The following is a 16,615-nucleotide window of genomic DNA, read 5'->3' as shown; positions in this document are numbered from 1 at the left end:
CTGAAAGTAAAAACGTCAAACTCATCGTGTCGTTCGAGGAAAACGCAGCTTCAGGATTGATCCTCTGGGGACAACACATGTCTGTGCTGAACATCCCGCACGGACCTGCACTTGACACGAGGCCAACACCATGTGCCGTAAACGCAGCTCCTGGGTCCTGCCCCTGTGTGGGTGTGACCTAACGGGGAAGAGAGGTTGTGTGTTGCTGTTGTCATTCTTCCGGCGTCTCCGCTGCTGGCTGCCCCTCCATCAACAGCGGAATCCAACGACGTATTGACCGCGACTCGACTTCATCAGGTAGGAGTTAAAAACAACACAGTGCGCTGTGTTTTCGCTCGCTTTAGTTTCGCGATCTAACAGCGGACAGACGGCGAAACGAGCGGACAACTGCAGCTATTTATTTGTAAGGAGAAACAACCCTTGAGGCTATACAATCCAATCCACCCGTGTAACTTAGTGAAATGCGGAGCAGTCCAGGTTTAACGATATTAAGGTCCTTTATCAAGTCGCTGCGGGGGGATCGACCGGATGTGATCCTTACTGTTTGTTTGCATAAGCACATACAACTCCCACAACTGCACGTTCAACTCTGACCGAGTGGACTGGTTGTAGTCCTCATGGAGGTTTCCTGTTACAATCCTATTATCACACTTTCTCTGCTTCCTATTGACAAAGAAAGAGCAGCACAGACGAAGGAGAGACATTTAAACTGCATCATTGCAGATTAGAGTTAAGCGTTTATTAGGTGAACTGGTTTCTTTAAACAGTTTTTTTTATTAAACAGTATTATAGGTTAGCCTACTTTTGCAATGCTGGAAGAAGTATTCAGATTGTAGGAATACTCCAATGCCAGTAAAAGCCCTGAATTCTATGACATTGTAATGAAATATAGAAATGAAGAAAGAGGTTTAATGCATTATTGTTTTTGATTAAAGCTGAAACCGTTAATCTATTGACAAAAATCTTTTTCTGTTATCAATTCATTCCTTTTGGGTTCATTTTAAGAAACAAAAAAGTACTGAAGTACTTAAGTACTGAAGACTCTGGTTATCACCAATTAATGTCCTGTTTTTTTAGTCTAGTAAACTGGAGAGTTTATGTTTTGGAGTGTTTATCTTGTGAATTTCTGTGGAAAATAATCAACAGTAAAGTACCGTGTTTTGTGTATTTTGAAAAAAAAACAAAAAAAAAACATGTCATGCGATGGCCTGTAGCCATCGCATGACATGTTGGACAGTTGTAGTGCACAGTGTATTACATCAACGTCTAAAACAATTGTGAATCTTTCTTTTCCCCAGGATGTCCCGGGAGCAGCAGGCGGTGGCTCGTGCCAGGAAAGCCTTTGAAACAGGCAGGTCCAAATGCTTAGAGCACCGGATCCGCCAGCTGAAGAACCTGCAGCGGTTATTCACTGAGAAACAGAGTGTGATTTCAGAGGCCGTCAAGAAAGACCTCAATAAGGTGAATAGTCAGAGGATTTTCCTCGCGTCCTAAAATAATCAGAACCTGGTCGCCAACAAGCTTGAGAGTCTGACAATCGAACAATCTTTAATCTAACAATCAGTTCAGAGTCTGTTGGCTCAGACCTTTGTGTTTAGATTGTGCTAATTAGTCATTTCAGTACTGTTTAGAGTGTCTATTACACGTGTTCATGGTTTAACTACACGGCACAAGGGGTTTCGGCGTCAGGTCTGGAATACAACAAAGAAGTCCTTGACTTAGTTTCACTTTGTACCTGATGTTCACACAGTTCTTCAACCTTCATCAAGGCAGAGAAAGGCATTCAATGTCTGACATTAAAATTGATTAGAAAATATCAACTAGACCAACAGAATTATATTAATAAAACAAATTGTACAATATTTTAAGGAACTCAGAATTATCACCCAAAACCCCAAAAGTAGTAACAGTTGTAAAAATAAAAAAAAAAGAATTAAAGATACAATTATTAATGAAGCAGAACATAGATTAGAAAACAAGTTAAGATCTCCACAAAAGAAGGGATTAAAGTGGTTCCAATTGTAATACCTTTTTAGTTATAAAGACAGGCTTCATGAAAACATACATTGAAAAAAATCCAACATCAGCCATGAGCAAGATCAACGTTATTATCTCCACAGAGCGAGGTGGGGACCCAGCTGTACGAGACTCTGGGCCTGGAGGGGGAGATCAGCCTGGCCATCAAGAAGCTGAAAGAGTGGGCGGCCCCTCGGCCAGTGGAGAAGAACCTGATGACCGTGTCGGACACCGTCTACGTCCGGCCGGAGCCGCTGGGAGTGGTGCTCATTATCGGGGCCTGGAACTACCCCTGGGCCGTCACCATCCAGCCGCTGATAGGAGCCATCGCAGCTGGTACGGCAGCATGCTGTGTGTGTATGTGTGTGTGTGTGGCAGGGGTGGAGGGGGGGGGGGGGGGCAGTGTCTGGGTGTGGGTGTGTCTGCATGTGTGTGATGTAACCAGGGCAGCGTTCACATTTCTACCAGATTCCATTATCACGCCCCCTGTAATGAACCTTGACAAAGGCTATGTCTAATCTCAGTCCCCATTAGTTGGAAACACTGACGCAAGATTTGTGTCCACTTTTAACGCTCCAGCAATTTCAAAATGACACAAAATAGCACACAGGATCACAATGTGGAGTTTATTGAGGAACCCACGGCTCAACATAAGCAGCAGCCACCAGCCAAATGCTGGTATAAGTACTTTTGCTCCAATCACCAATGCTAATAAACAAGGCTAATACTTTGAGTGGCTGGTAAAATTTGAACAGTCACAAGCCTTTTGGCCTGTTGACAAAAAGTCCTGGTCAGTTTCTTTGTCGTGTGATCATAACCACTAGTTCCTGTTTAATCCTGCATATTTTCTCTCTCTCTCTCTCTCTCTCTCTCTCTCTCTCTCTCTCTCTCTCTCTCTCTCTCTCTCTCTCTCTCTCTCTCTCCTCTCTCTCTCTCTCTCTCTCTCTCTCTCTTCATTTATGATTATCGGGTCAAAGACCACTCTCCACTGCAGTCGTGAAAAAGTTACAGGATTAGCAGTAGATTCTGAATATAAAGTGTGTATCCTTTACGCCTGTATTTAACACACATGCAGGTGATCGTGTGTCCATGTTGTTGTCCACGTCTTCCTTCACATGTGAACATACATGGCTCAACTTTGTGCTTTGAGCCTACCAGGGATGGCTCAAGGGACGAGGCTGGAGTCTGAGTGAATAACAATTCAGCTCCAAGATAATAAGTGAACTCATGTATGATTGATTTCTCTCTCAGAGCCTTCTCTTAAAAGGCCACTCTAGCCTGAGTGTTTTGGCTTGACTGTCATCACTTTGTGATGCAAACCTCAGTGTGGAGGGTTTTCATGTGACTATTTAGCATGACACTGCAGTATTTGAACAGTCTTTTGTCTTGGTCCTCATATGCTTGAGTCTTTTGTTTGTAACTTCTCCCCAGTGATAGTTTTACATGTTAGTGCTATGAGAGCGGCTGCAGCCTAACGGCTCATTTGTGTTTCATTTGAATAGAGCCTTTTTAGAATAAAGTCATTGATGGCTAAAGCATTTCAATGAACGGAGTGTTGTAAGCAGTATGTGCTTGCACAGCATGGACTTTATCCTTCGCTCCAGCTTTATCAGATGCTTCTCTGATCGTCATATCTGCCAAGCAAGTCTTTCCCCTGTATTTATTGCACAATACAGATAATCAACTTAAACGTTGAGTTCAAAGGCATGTCAACACCTGCACCAGACAAAAGTGACTCAGATTGAACAAATATGAAGGTTTTAAATATAGGCTATTATATATAATAACCGTTGACACATACATAGTTACGGATTGAGAAAATGTGAGCACTGTCTTCATGTCATCACCAACTGACAGTGAGGTACATCAGAGGTTGCATAAATAAAATGTAGCTTCTTCAAGACTGTAGAGATGTAGAGATGACAAGAAGAAACAGGGGAGGAAAAAGTAGACGCTGATAAAGTTGGCTATTTGTGGCATATTTTTTATAACAAACAGACAATGAAAGCAGATAGCCGTAAACTACTGTGTATTTTATGTTGTTAGTGGTGGTACATTGTTCATCCATACACAATTAACCCTGATATACACACTGCTGATATGTGTTTGTATCACATGTTAAATATAACATGCGTTACATGTAACACATGTTGTTCAGCAACACATGGCAAATAGACTGTAGCTGGGGAATAAAGTAAAAAAATATTTCCTTCAGGATCTGATACGAACCAACAACTGTAAATATTGACTCCAAATTAAAAATAAATGGTTTGTAACTACGGGTTGTGTAATTATGTTGCTGTTTGCTATGTGTGTTCACCTTGCCAACTTGGCATGTGATATTTTCAGTGATCAACTTGTTTTTGCTTCCTCCAAGGGGCCAAATAAATGAAGTTATATCAGGATTAAATGAAGATACAGTGGAATAAAGACTTGGGCAACAGGGGGGTAACAATTAGGAATTTTAATGAAAATGAGAAATAAATTATACTTTTAAGAGTGGGCCATGTGTTTCCATCTTGTGATATCTGCTGCTTCTGTCATTTCCCTGTCCAGGTAATGCAGCTGTAGTCAAGCCCTCCGAGGTCTGTGTACACACTGCAAAGGTCATGGAGGACCTGCTGCCGCTGTACATCGACAAAGTAAGGACAACATGATATGAAAGTGAAACATACATGTAAGCATAATGCAGACTTAATTGACACCAACAAATTGAATATAATATACATGATGAGATCAAGAAAAAGGTACTTCCTCAAGCAGTATTTCCTCTTTGAACGAAAAAAAAATGTTTGGGCCGTGTTTATAGTACATGTTACAAGTCTTTTTTTTTGCTGCCTCCATTGTCCTCTGATACAGTCAACAGGCAAACAATGTTCACCTTTAGGACATAATATGCATGCACAGCCTCATAACAGGTAAAGTGAAAGTATTTGCTTGCCTCTTTTATTGTCAAAATCCAGCAACCAGATTTATTTAAATCTCTCTCGCTTTTAAATCTCTACTATTTATTTAGTAAACTGAGCAATCCAAAGACACAGAACATGTTGCTTTAGGCACTGTGTGCCGAAGTGTGATAACCGAATGTGTGTTTCTACCTTGTGTGTCAGGAGCTTTACCCTGTAGTAAGCGGGGGCGTGCCAGAGACCCAGGAGCTGCTGCGTCAGAGGTTTGATCACATCTTCTACACCGGCAACAGCATGGTGGGAAAACTGATCATGGAGGCTGCTGCCAAACACCTGACGCCTGTCACCCTGGAGCTGGGCGGCAAGAGCCCCTGCTACATAGACAAGAACTGTGACCTCAGCATCGCCTGCAGGTCAGGATGGTGATCAAACATGGTTTGGCTTAGCGGTTCTTTTTCCATCCAGTCCCTCTTTTACTGTGGCTGATCTTTAGATTCTCCTGTTAACTCTTCCACTACTGTGTAGGCGTGTTGCCTGGGGGAAGTACACCAACTGTGGTCAGACCTGCATCGCCCCAGATTACATCTTGTGTGAACCCAGCATCCAGGACCGGGTCATCGAAGAGGTCAAAAAGAGCATAAAGGTACTGAAGACCTGAATATACACAAACCTGTAATGTCAGAAAGTCCTAAATAAAAAACCTAAGTATACCACAAAACAATCAATAACTTTGGCGGGTATTTCTTCAGTTCAATCAGTCTTCTTTGCCCCGACGTAACAACACTCGTTGAGTAGTAATGATGTTGTTTCCTCTGGCAGGAGTTCTACACCGACAACCCAAAGACCTGTCCTGACTACGGACGCATTATTAACCAGCGCCACTTCAAGAGAATCATGAACATGTTGGAAGACAGTACCATCGCTGCAGGAGGAGAAAACGACGAGTCTGAGTCGTACATAGGTAGTCCTACTGACAGCCACCAACTCTCCTCATAAAAATCAATTAGGAGGTTTTCATTCAGGCAATTACAGAGATGCAAGTGATGAGGAACCAACTATGGAAAACATGCATGTAAAGCTGTGTTTCTGTGTTGTGTTCAGCCCCCACTGTTCTGCGGGACGTGAAGCCAGAGGCGAATGTGATGCAGGAGGAGATATTTGGTCCTCTGCTTCCCATCTTGTCGGTCAATGGCTTGGACGAGGCCATCAAGTTTATCAACAAAGGAGAGAAACCTCTGGCCCTCTATGTCTTCTCATCAGATAACACGGTATCTAACAACAGACATTGTTGCACACATGCAGACACAAAGTAGTTGACAGATGTCTACAGTGTGTAGTAACACAGTTATGAGCATCACATGAATTCTCTCTCCTCAGGTGATAAAGAGAATGACGGACGAGACCTCCAGTGGAGGACTGCTGGCCAACGACTGTCTTGTGCACTATTCTGTCAGCTCGCTGCCTTTCGGAGGAGTGGGTGAGTTCTAACGGCGACAACTCTTTGTTGACATGGTACTAAAATAATAGTTCACTTAGTGTCTCTTTTGCTTTTTGACTTGTTGAGTCACGGAGCTGTCCACTCACTCAGTACGAGCTGTGTAGGTCATGCAGAGGGTCATAACGCTGCCCTCTAGTGTGACATTGTGGAAGAATACGGCCATTAGGTCACAAATATACCTGAGCACTTTTCTGTGGACATACTAATGCTTAAAAATACCCTATCCAATTTGATTTAAGGTTACACAGCCCAATAAATATAAACCATGGATACAGTGCATCATTGAGGATGTTTTAGACCGATTTCATACCTTTCAGACATTAATGAAAACCAATGGATGTGTGATAGCTATGAAAAAAAAAAAAAAAGTTATTGGAAATTGTTGGAGATTATTAATCTATCACAGTAAACATATTCGGTTCAGAATCAGGTTTTCATAAACAAATACTTTGAGTTTGTGTTGCGGAGCACAATGATCAAAATAAACTAATTAAGTTCAAATAAATTACAAAATATACATTTGCAGTTCAAATATGTGATATATATATATATATATATATATATATATATATATATATATATATATATATATATATATATATATATATTGTGTAATGAATAGCTGTACAGTGTTTGAATTGAAGAGAAATTAGATCATGTGCAACATTTGGGTTCAGTTACCATCATGTAGTTATCCAACTGTTTTTAAATCTCTTTCTTATTGGGTGTGTTCATGAAAAGCCAATGTAGTACTTTAGAGATTTTAGAGTTGATGGTTTAATGAACCTGAATAATAACTATTTATAAATCTATAAAACAAGAAACAATCAGATTTGATCATTCTTTTCACATTATCAATTTCAACTTATTTTAGCGTTTTAGGGTTGTATTTTGTCCACGCAGCTTAAATATTGAATCCCACATCAGCATATATTTTTTTGTATTGATTTACAGCCATGAAACCAGACTCCAATGTGTCCACATAGTCAACTGTCTCTCTCTGTTTTCCTGGACAGGAAACAGTGGCATGGGCTGCTACCACGGGAAGTTCAGCTTTGACCAGCTGAGCCACCTGCGTAGTTGTCTCATCAAGCAGCTGAAAATGGAGGGTGTGAACAGCATGCGCTACCCGCCTCACACGCTCAAGAAACTGGGCTGGGCACGCTTCTTCATCCTGAACAACGTGGACCTGGGCTGGCTCGGGCGCAGGGCGCTCTTAGCCGTCCTGGCTGTGGTGGCTGCTGTTGTGCTGCAGGTGAGTCACAGAGGGGACAAACAGATACAAACGTTTTCACATTGTGTGTCATGAGGAGCTGAAAGAAAAAACACTCACCACACTGATCGCTGTTCACGCACCAACTTTAAGATGTTTTTAAGAGTATTGAGTAAGAAGTTGCAAAGAACTAGGAAGATTGAGATGCCAGTCATCAGCTGTGTGTGTAGTTTGCAGATGCCAAGAGGTTTAATTTTAGTTTCAAAATGTCCACATTCATGGTACTTGTACTTTACTTGAGTATTTAAATTTTATGCAATTCTTTACTTCTATATTCAACCACATGTCAAAGGGAAATATTGTACTTTTTGGCGTCATTGCATTTGTCTGCCAGCTTTAGTTTCCTTTCAAATTATGATATTTTGTAAACTTACAGTCCAGTTAAAATCACATGTCTCCAAATTTGGTAATTATGCTTTCTGGTAAACTGAGTGATGAAGTGTACATTCATGTGTTGAGAAAAATCTTCTCCTTAAGATAAATAAACTTTAGAAAAAAGAAGAAAAAAAAGGCTTAGCCAACAGGTCACAGCTTCTACCTTTGAGATGCTCGACGGTGAAGTATTGGACTACAAGAAATGTGATAAAATGATGAAAAATATGTGTTTTCTCTCTCCCCAGAATTATGTCCTTTAAAGACATCCCGCTGCTTCACAGCCAACACGTGTCTGTTGAAAGAAAAGCACAGAATGAAGGTCACATCATTTCAACAAGGAGTATCTGCTCAGGACCGACATGATATGAGAAATGTTTAGAGGGGAAGTCTTAATTTTCTATTTCAATAACTGTGTCAAAAGTTTCAATGTAGCAAGAATCTTATTATAATGAAGGTAATTATTTATGTATGGCTCTTAAATTTGTGTTCAGCATTAGATCACATGTACATAAAAAAAACTTTTTCAATACACATAACACTGTGATTTTACTATTAACAATTATTTAAGTTGAAGTAACAAAATGTGTTACTCTACACACTGATATGCACAAAATTGCAGCATTTTATAACAATCAAATGCTGAATGAAGGGCTGAAACAAATGAAGTTAGTTGCAATTTCTGCATAATTAATGTTTGTATTGTGTAGGAGAAACCTAGAGTTCACTTTGTGTCTATTCCATTTCAATGATGGTTCAGCTATTAATTAACTGGACATGATTTAGATATGTTACATGCCTGTAACAAATGTAAGAAACTGTGTCTAGACATTTTAAGGAATGTGTAATTAATATTTAAATATACACATACATATATAGATGTATTTCTATATTGGATTATTATTCAATAAAACATATTTCTCCATGTATTTGTGATTTGATTTTAATTCATTATTTCATGTGTAGAGCCATTCCAGTACAGAATCATAATGCATTTGTGCTGTTTTTTCTGAATACTAAGATATTTATTTGGGTAATTCTGGAAAAAAGAAAAGAAAATCTGCATTTCTTTTTGGCAATATTCCCATGTTGTACAACCATATGCTTCTACTCCACTACATGTTGGAAGCCAATAATGTACTTTTTACTGCACTAGTTTGTAGTAGTTGCAGTATATTGAAATTAGTCGCCTCTTTACCCACGGCAACATTAAAATGATGTGAGTGACACAATTGCCTGATTGTGTCTTGAGTCCCAATGTAGACAAGCCTAAATTAATTTCAAATGCATCATCTTATATTTGCCGGTACAACTGATCCTGACCTTCAGAAACACTTCAATGTCCAGCAGATCAAAATGGGCTTTATATCTGGAGAATTGTAACTTTCTGATGTGCAAAGTTGACAAACCAAGTCACTTAAAGCCACAAGTCTCCCAAAGCCTCAAACCCATACGGCAGGGGGCCGGATGAATGTTTGGCATGTGTTGCTCTGGTGCTACTAACCTTTTCATTTAGGTGCACCAACACATACTTTAGGTGCACACACAATCTTTCACTGTGCATTTTGCACTGCAACAAGGCAGGGGTAGACCTTTGATCGCATGATAGGCTCTTTAAACCCCATCTCTTTTTTTTTTACATTAAGGTAGTTCTACTATTCCTGTAACGACACTCTCTCCATATAATTTACAGCTGTATGCTTTGTCCGCAGAAGTGGTTGCACAGAAAGAAACACCAACATTTGGTGGCCAGAAATACAACTGCAACACAGTTTTCTGTCGTAGTGTACTTATAAAGAAGGCAGACTTAATATTTGATTTTTCCACCAGGTGTCCATCTTTCCACGATCAGACACCTGACAACTTTCTCAGAGTCTCTCTCTCTCTCTCTCTCTCTCTCTCTCTCTCTCTCTCTCTCTCCTGACTGTCGCCCTCCCACCTTTAAATAAGGCGATGAAGCTCAGAGTGGGTATGTGTAGGCAGCTGAAGTTAGTCTTTGGGGTCTTTTCTGGTCTCCGTGCTGATCATGGATTTTTCTGTCTACCTCTCAACTCTGCTTTCCCTCCTCGCGCAGTGCACAGGTAGGACACACACGCACACACACAGACACATTTAGACAGTTATTGCATATTGCTATGCTTAAGTTCAGTTTACACCCCATTCTTATAATTTGAGAGCATTATTTCAGCACAACATTAAAAATATTATGTTGCTGATTGCAGCTTCTTATAATATACTAAAGATATGTGAATGTGGCTTGAAATACTTCATATGACACCAAAAACCTTTAGCTACAACTACTACATTTCTGCAGCACAACGGTATTCCTCTTTGCTTTGTGATGTATAGAACATCATAAAAAAACAAAAAAACAGAGAAATTTCTTTTAGCTGGAGGTGACGTAATTTATTGCCTTGTTTTGTCAAAGTCAACCATCCAAAACATAAAATGTACTATAGTATAATACCATTAAAAAACAGCAAAATTCCTCCTTAAAAATACAGATAAAAAACAAAGATTAATCAATTATCAAAACGGTTGCTTCCTAAATCTATGTTTTTTGTAATTTCATGAACTAATATTTGCTGCTCTTATTTCAATAAGACATTGCTTCGTTTAAAAGGAGGCTCTAACATTAGCAACAATATACTAGTCACACCAGACCAAGTAAAGCATACTGAATTGATATTAACCCTTTCTATTATGAGTTCCACTTATCTATTGTAAGAGGAACAATGTGTTATTTCTTCTTTCAAAATGTACATTGTGTAGTTTTAAAATGCAAAAAAAGTTAGAAATTTCGAATTAAATAAATGGCTCCAGGATCCTGGTTTATTAGAAATATCTTGTAATTATAAGGGAATAAATGACACCTGGTGTTTTTACAGTGGGTTGTCTCAGGTTTGACTTTTCTGTGCTGCTCAGCTTGGTGCATGTGAGCCAGGTGGAGCAAAGCCAAACTCCACCTGTGCATTGTTCTCAGTTGGTGAGAACTGTAGTCCCCTTTCAGAGAATGGCATTGTGGGAGCTTTGGCGGGGTTAATCTGTGTTCCTATATTAGATAAATGGTTCTCTATAGCGCCTTTCATTCCCACCGCTGAGTCGGACACCGGAGTTTCATTCACACAACACACACAATACACAACACCCGCACAAGACTAAATGACTTCACCAGCACCTGTGCGGCGGACATGTTTAATGCAGCGGTGCAGCGAGGGAGTTGGAGAAAGCTTTTCTGAGCCAGCGAGCCAATCAGTGTAATCACAATCACTTCTGCACAACACACAACCACTCGCTTGTCTGAAGAATACAAATTTGTCTGTATCTTCTTGTTTACAACACACTGTTGTTGGCTCTCGACATGATCATTGGAAACAATAAAATAAACAGCTTCTCTCAATTTAGTTTCTACTGTGATCATTGGTTTAACAGCTTTATTTGTCACAGCCGCAAGACTTCCTGTCTTTATCATATACAGGAAAGCTTATGTCTCGTTTTTACACTTTATAGTCTGAGTTCAGCCTAAAGTCTATTCAACTCTTATTGGCTAGTGGTATTGACTTCTTCTTCACTTATAACAGTGAAGAACAAAAAAAATATACAAGCAAGTACAGTACATGTACCAAGATGCAAATATTACACTTTATTTTAAACAGTTTTTCTCTAATGTTCTTCTTCCAAACCTCTGCAATAAAAAATGTCAAATGCATTCAACTTTTAGGATTACAGTTTTCTTTATATTTGATGGTTTGCAGCATTTCTGAGTGCACATTAAAATCTTCTGCTCTCACTGTTCTCAATCTCGTTCAAAGTTAAGACACTTGCATTTCTGTTCTTTCAACCCATTGACTGTTTTAAATTTGCAAAGGTACAAAATGTTTGACTGCCAATAGCATATTATTTTCTTCTTAGAAAGTGAGTTTAAAAAAAAAAGGGGGTTGGGGGGACATTTTGCAAACACAAATCACGTAGAGGTCACATTTAGAGGTCACTGCCTGTGGGGACGTCACCATATTCATACTGAGGTTGTATTTGTCTTAAGCATTTCTATCAAAGGTGTCTGGTGTCTGATTTTGTTGACCATGTGAACAGTTCTGAGAACACTTTTTTGAACAAGCGTGTGCTGTTTTCTTGCTAAAACACAACAAAACAATAAAGGAAAAATGTATCTTATATTTATATAATTTAATGAATTTCCCACCAATGCATGTCATACATAAATACTATTTTGTGTATTTTAGCCTAATGTCAAATACAGCAGCTTTCTAACTAGGCTGGATAAGTCAGTGTTCATTAAGCATTGTGTTTAGATGTTCAAGGGCAACGTAATTTTTTTAGTGTTTATATAACCTCCAGTTAAAGTGCATTGAGCTCAGCACCTATACCAACTGCTGAGGACGTCCCTGGTGTGTCCTGTGACTGTTAATCTATCATTGCTGACTATTTTGTCATGGTTTATTCATATAAGTGCTATTAGAGAATTGATGTTGAACTAATGAACACGAAAGGCACCTGAAGGACAGGTTAAGTAATGTGAGAATTAATAATTATCTTGGCTGTGTGTGTGTGTGTGTGTGTGTGTGTGTGTGTGTGTGTGTGTGTGTGTGTGTGTGTATGTGTGTGTGTGTGTGCGTGTGCGTGTGTGTTTGTGTGTGTGTTGACCTGCTCTGACTTCTCAAAGTTCAGGTGCAGAGCACAAACACATTAGTTCCAAACCAGTAAGATTGCTGACTGAGAACAAAAACACTGTGTCTAATGGAGTGTGAAAATGAGAAGAATTAATACTGAGAAGAATTTATACTCATAAAAGCTGTGTTGTTTGGCACAAGGGAGTATTCTTTAGGTCTGTGTCTGAACTGCTGTGCTTTCTCTCCAGCTCAGTGGTGTTACCAGAGCCAGTACTCATGTGACGACACATGCAGAGGTAAGACGCAAATGCAAAGACCACCACATATTTTAAGGGACAAATTGTAAGAACACACTTGACGAATCAATAACAAGTTTGAGATCTGTCAAAGCATCTGCTGGATGCAGTTGATGGAGACCAAAAACAGAGCTAAAAAGGGCCAGTCTGGTGGACAGATAAACAAGCCCATTAAATTAATTACTTGAAAACATATCAGTGTTTTGTTCAACTTGTTCTCTGCTGCCGCGCAAGTGGACAACATTTTTCTTCTTCTACTGGATCAATAAAGCATTTCAGTTTTGTCTCCTGAATGTCCACTTCTATCAAAAACCTATTTCTCATGCCCAGGCAGAGATTACCTAGTTTCCCTCTTAGAAGCTTCTAAAACATGTTATCATGCGGTTTAAATTCAAATAGTCCTTATCGATCACGTCCTCAATATTTTATTCATAGTTTTGCACCAAAACAATTAGCTGAGAACCACTAAAAACTATATAATGTTCATTCGCAATGTTATTAGCTGTACTACCAATCTATTCCCAACAGAGAGGTGAACTGACAGCTGTTATTGTGTCTTATGGAGCGTTAAAGATGCCATGTGTCAGAATAACTTTATATGTGCATCCCTGACTGACCTGTTCTTTCAGGAGAAAAAAGATCAGCATCAGTCAGTAAAGCCCAAAATGTGATGTTGTTCCTGCTGCTGTTTGAATTGTTTAGATCCAATCCACTGGGCAGCTCAGTTTCCTAGCTGTGGTGGGTTACGCCAATCGCCAATTAACATCGTCACCAGCAAAGTGCACGTCAACAGCGCCCTGCCACCCTTCAACTTCATCGGCCACACCGACACAATCAACATTACAGTGGAAAACAAAGGACACTCTGGTAATTAAGAGCCCGCTTTGTTATTCTTGTACCCTCCAGACATTTACCAGATGTTGAACACCTCTGGTTTTGTGGATATTCTGTTGAATTTGAATGTTGTATACTATTTCCTGCAGCTCACTTTGCTCTACCGCAGTCGGTCCGACTGACAGGAGGAGCTCTGCCTGGTCACTACAGAGCTGCCCAATTTCACTTCCACTGGGGAGGTAATGGGAGACCGGGATCAGAGCACACTATTGACGGAGAGAGGTACCCCATGGAGGTACGTCACACAAAGGCCACAATAGCTGCTTTACAAATAAAAAACATCATTTAGACAAGACAAGGTCAATAGAGTGCTGCAGGGATGATGTTTTTTTGTAGCCCAACTCAGAAGTTAGCATTGCACTGGTTCCCTTGACATAAAGGTAATCAGATTTTTCCATTGCAATTTGAATTATTGCAGGAAATAAACTCTATGGCAAACACACATTCAGCATACTAAGAAGATTCATTCGACAATAGAATCTTCCCAAATGAAGAAATAACTTATGTTCGGCACTTAATGTTTTTAGTATCTCATCAGGTTCTGAAACACTTTGTTGCCAAGTATGATTGCACATACAAGGCATTTGACTTGGTTGGTGCGTCCCAATAAAACACAGCTACAGTAGTACATAGACATGCAGATTGCAGCCAATCACCTTCTCAGCAGAGCAAATGATACGCTGCAGTCGGCCCTTGCCCTCAGCGGCGGCTGGAAGGTAGATGGTGATGGATTTAGCCGAGCTTGTTATAAAAACACCTTTTTAAGAAATGTAGCCTATAAATTTACAAATGAGATAACTATGGACATATTTTTTAAATAGACCTTTTTTAATTATTAACTTTGATCTGAAAAATTGCAACCACACAATTCTTGAAGCCTAAAATCCGAGGGAAGTTCATGTCTAGCCGCGTTGTGTGTCACACAGTGAGCTGTCGTATGAAACGCCCTCCACTTATGCTGTAACTCTTTTGCTGTTTTGGGCTTCCAGCTGCATATAGTCCACATCAAGGAGCCGTACGGCTCTCTGGCAGAGGCAGAACACGACATGGCGGGTATAGCTCTGCTGGCCTTCCTGTTTGAGGTGATGCACTAATATCTATTCCTCTTGATGACGCTGCGTTCTTAATACAAACAGAAAAGGACCGTTGAGGCTTGTGTCATAATGCTGGTGGTGTCGTCCTCACAGGAAACATCAGATGATCATCCCCCTTTGAATGCAATAATAGCCGCTTTGGGCCGAGTGCAAAACAACGGTAACAGTTTAGTCACTAAGAACATAACTAACTTTCTTCTTTTTTTTTTTTTTACAGTAAAAGAGCCTTTAGTCTTTTATTGTGATCCATTGTTTGACCTTTGAACATTTAAGGTAACCTTGACTTTTCTTGCAAACACTTCTCCACCTGTCTTTCTGTGTTAAGGCAGCAGCACAGTGATCCCTAACTTTCAACTCAGTGACATTATCCCACCGGCGAAGGACCTGCACAGTTACTACCGCTATGTGGGCTCCATGACAACTCCAGGATGTGAACAGGCAGTTGCCTGGACGGTGTTTCACAGGAGCCTGCCCATCAGCAGTCGACAGGTGAGCAACGATACTGTAGATAGAAGGCTTGGCGTCTACACACCGGTGACAAACTAATGCTCCCGGTTGGATTACCTCAAATCTCTGAACCTACAAACTGTCTTTTGATATAAAATACAGATCCACGGGACTATATGGCACCAGCCTGTGGTTGTCAAATAAATACATTTTAAAAACTCAACAGAAATCATGATTAATATTTTTAGTTTGTGTTAAATTGCCCTTTTCAAATAAGACGCGTCTCTTATAATTGCTTTAATTTTACAATTAAATTAAATTACAATAAGTTCAACTTTGGAAAAGTAAATGCTGAAAGTCAAAAGGATCTGTGCCTGGAAAAGTAATCTTTAAGTCACAGAACAACACATCAATGTCCCATTTTTGCAGTGTAAAAATACGTTACACTGCAACTTCTGACTAAAAAATGTTAAATCTGTTTTTCTCTTTACTCCAGCTGGATGTAATAGTTCAGCAGTGTCGATTCTGGACAGGACAGCCTATGACTGACATCTTCAGACCCACGCAGCCTCTAGATGGCAGAGTTGTGTACCGGTCCAAGGCCAGCGTAGCTCTGATGAGCTCGACCCAGCTTTGGCTCTGTGTTTTCTCAGTTGTGCTCGGGACAATGTGTCTGCTTCACTGATCCAGCACATGAAAACACGTGATGGAAACGACAAACGCTAGTGTATAGATAAAGGCAACTTTTACCTGTGTGATATGTCACCTGCATTAGCAAATGAATTACAGCTAAGTTATTGTGCAAAGTGAAAGTAAACTGTCAACCTCTGGATAACACTGTGTTTAGTCTTTACCTCAGTTAGGCCTCACATTTGACTTACTTTTATTGCCATTAGTCAATATGTTATCGTTAGATAGAAGTGTGATGAATAAAAGTGTAGAATTAGGGATTTTCAGTAAGTTAGTTTTTTTTTCCTTTGAGAGTTACAAGTTCTGGGACTTTGTCATTTACTGCCATTTTTTCTGAACTTGACAGTGTCTATGTTCTTTTCACTGTCAGACAATTTAACGTAGCAGGTTAGACAAGGAAGGCATTTCAATTATACTGTACACTTTTGTGTTTGAAAAAAACAAAAGAGTTATGAATGTACATAAATACCTGTAAGTCTCAGCCAGCGTAACAACTCCTGC

The 16,615-nt window shown here is 39.9% G+C and overlaps 2 protein-coding genes across 2 annotated transcripts; both read left to right on the top strand.

Moving 5' to 3' along the window:
- Nucleotides 1–189: 189 nt before the first annotated feature.
- On the top strand, nt 190–8,954 carry aldh3a2b (aldehyde dehydrogenase 3 family, member A2b). The gene is made up of 11 exons (XM_068601256.1): nt 190–297; nt 1,299–1,461; nt 2,121–2,352; nt 4,573–4,658; nt 5,127–5,335; nt 5,448–5,565; nt 5,742–5,883; nt 6,024–6,190; nt 6,300–6,399; nt 7,437–7,675; nt 8,314–8,954. The coding sequence occupies exons 2-11, from the start codon at nt 1,300–1,302 to the stop codon at nt 8,326–8,328; spliced, it is 1,470 nt and encodes a 489-aa protein (XP_068457357.1). The 5' UTR covers nt 190–297; nt 1,299; the 3' UTR covers nt 8,329–8,954.
- A 1,137-nt stretch (nt 8,955–10,091) lies between these two features.
- On the top strand, nt 10,092–16,109 carry ca4c (carbonic anhydrase IV c). The gene is made up of 8 exons (XM_068601320.1): nt 10,092–10,146; nt 12,942–12,989; nt 13,692–13,856; nt 13,973–14,118; nt 14,873–14,965; nt 15,071–15,137; nt 15,303–15,466; nt 15,921–16,109. The coding sequence occupies exons 1-8, from the start codon at nt 10,092–10,094 to the stop codon at nt 16,107–16,109; spliced, it is 927 nt and encodes a 308-aa protein (XP_068457421.1).
- Nucleotides 16,110–16,615: the final 506 nt, after the last annotated feature.

Source organism: Clinocottus analis, unplaced genomic scaffold, assembly GCF_023055335.1.
Source record: "Clinocottus analis isolate CAN_PGR_092001 unplaced genomic scaffold, fCliAna1.0.p SCAF_5, whole genome shotgun sequence".
NCBI classification, from domain to species: Eukaryota; Metazoa; Chordata; class Actinopteri; order Perciformes; family Cottidae; genus Clinocottus; species Clinocottus analis.
This window is presented reverse-complemented; position numbering and strand designations above follow the sequence as displayed.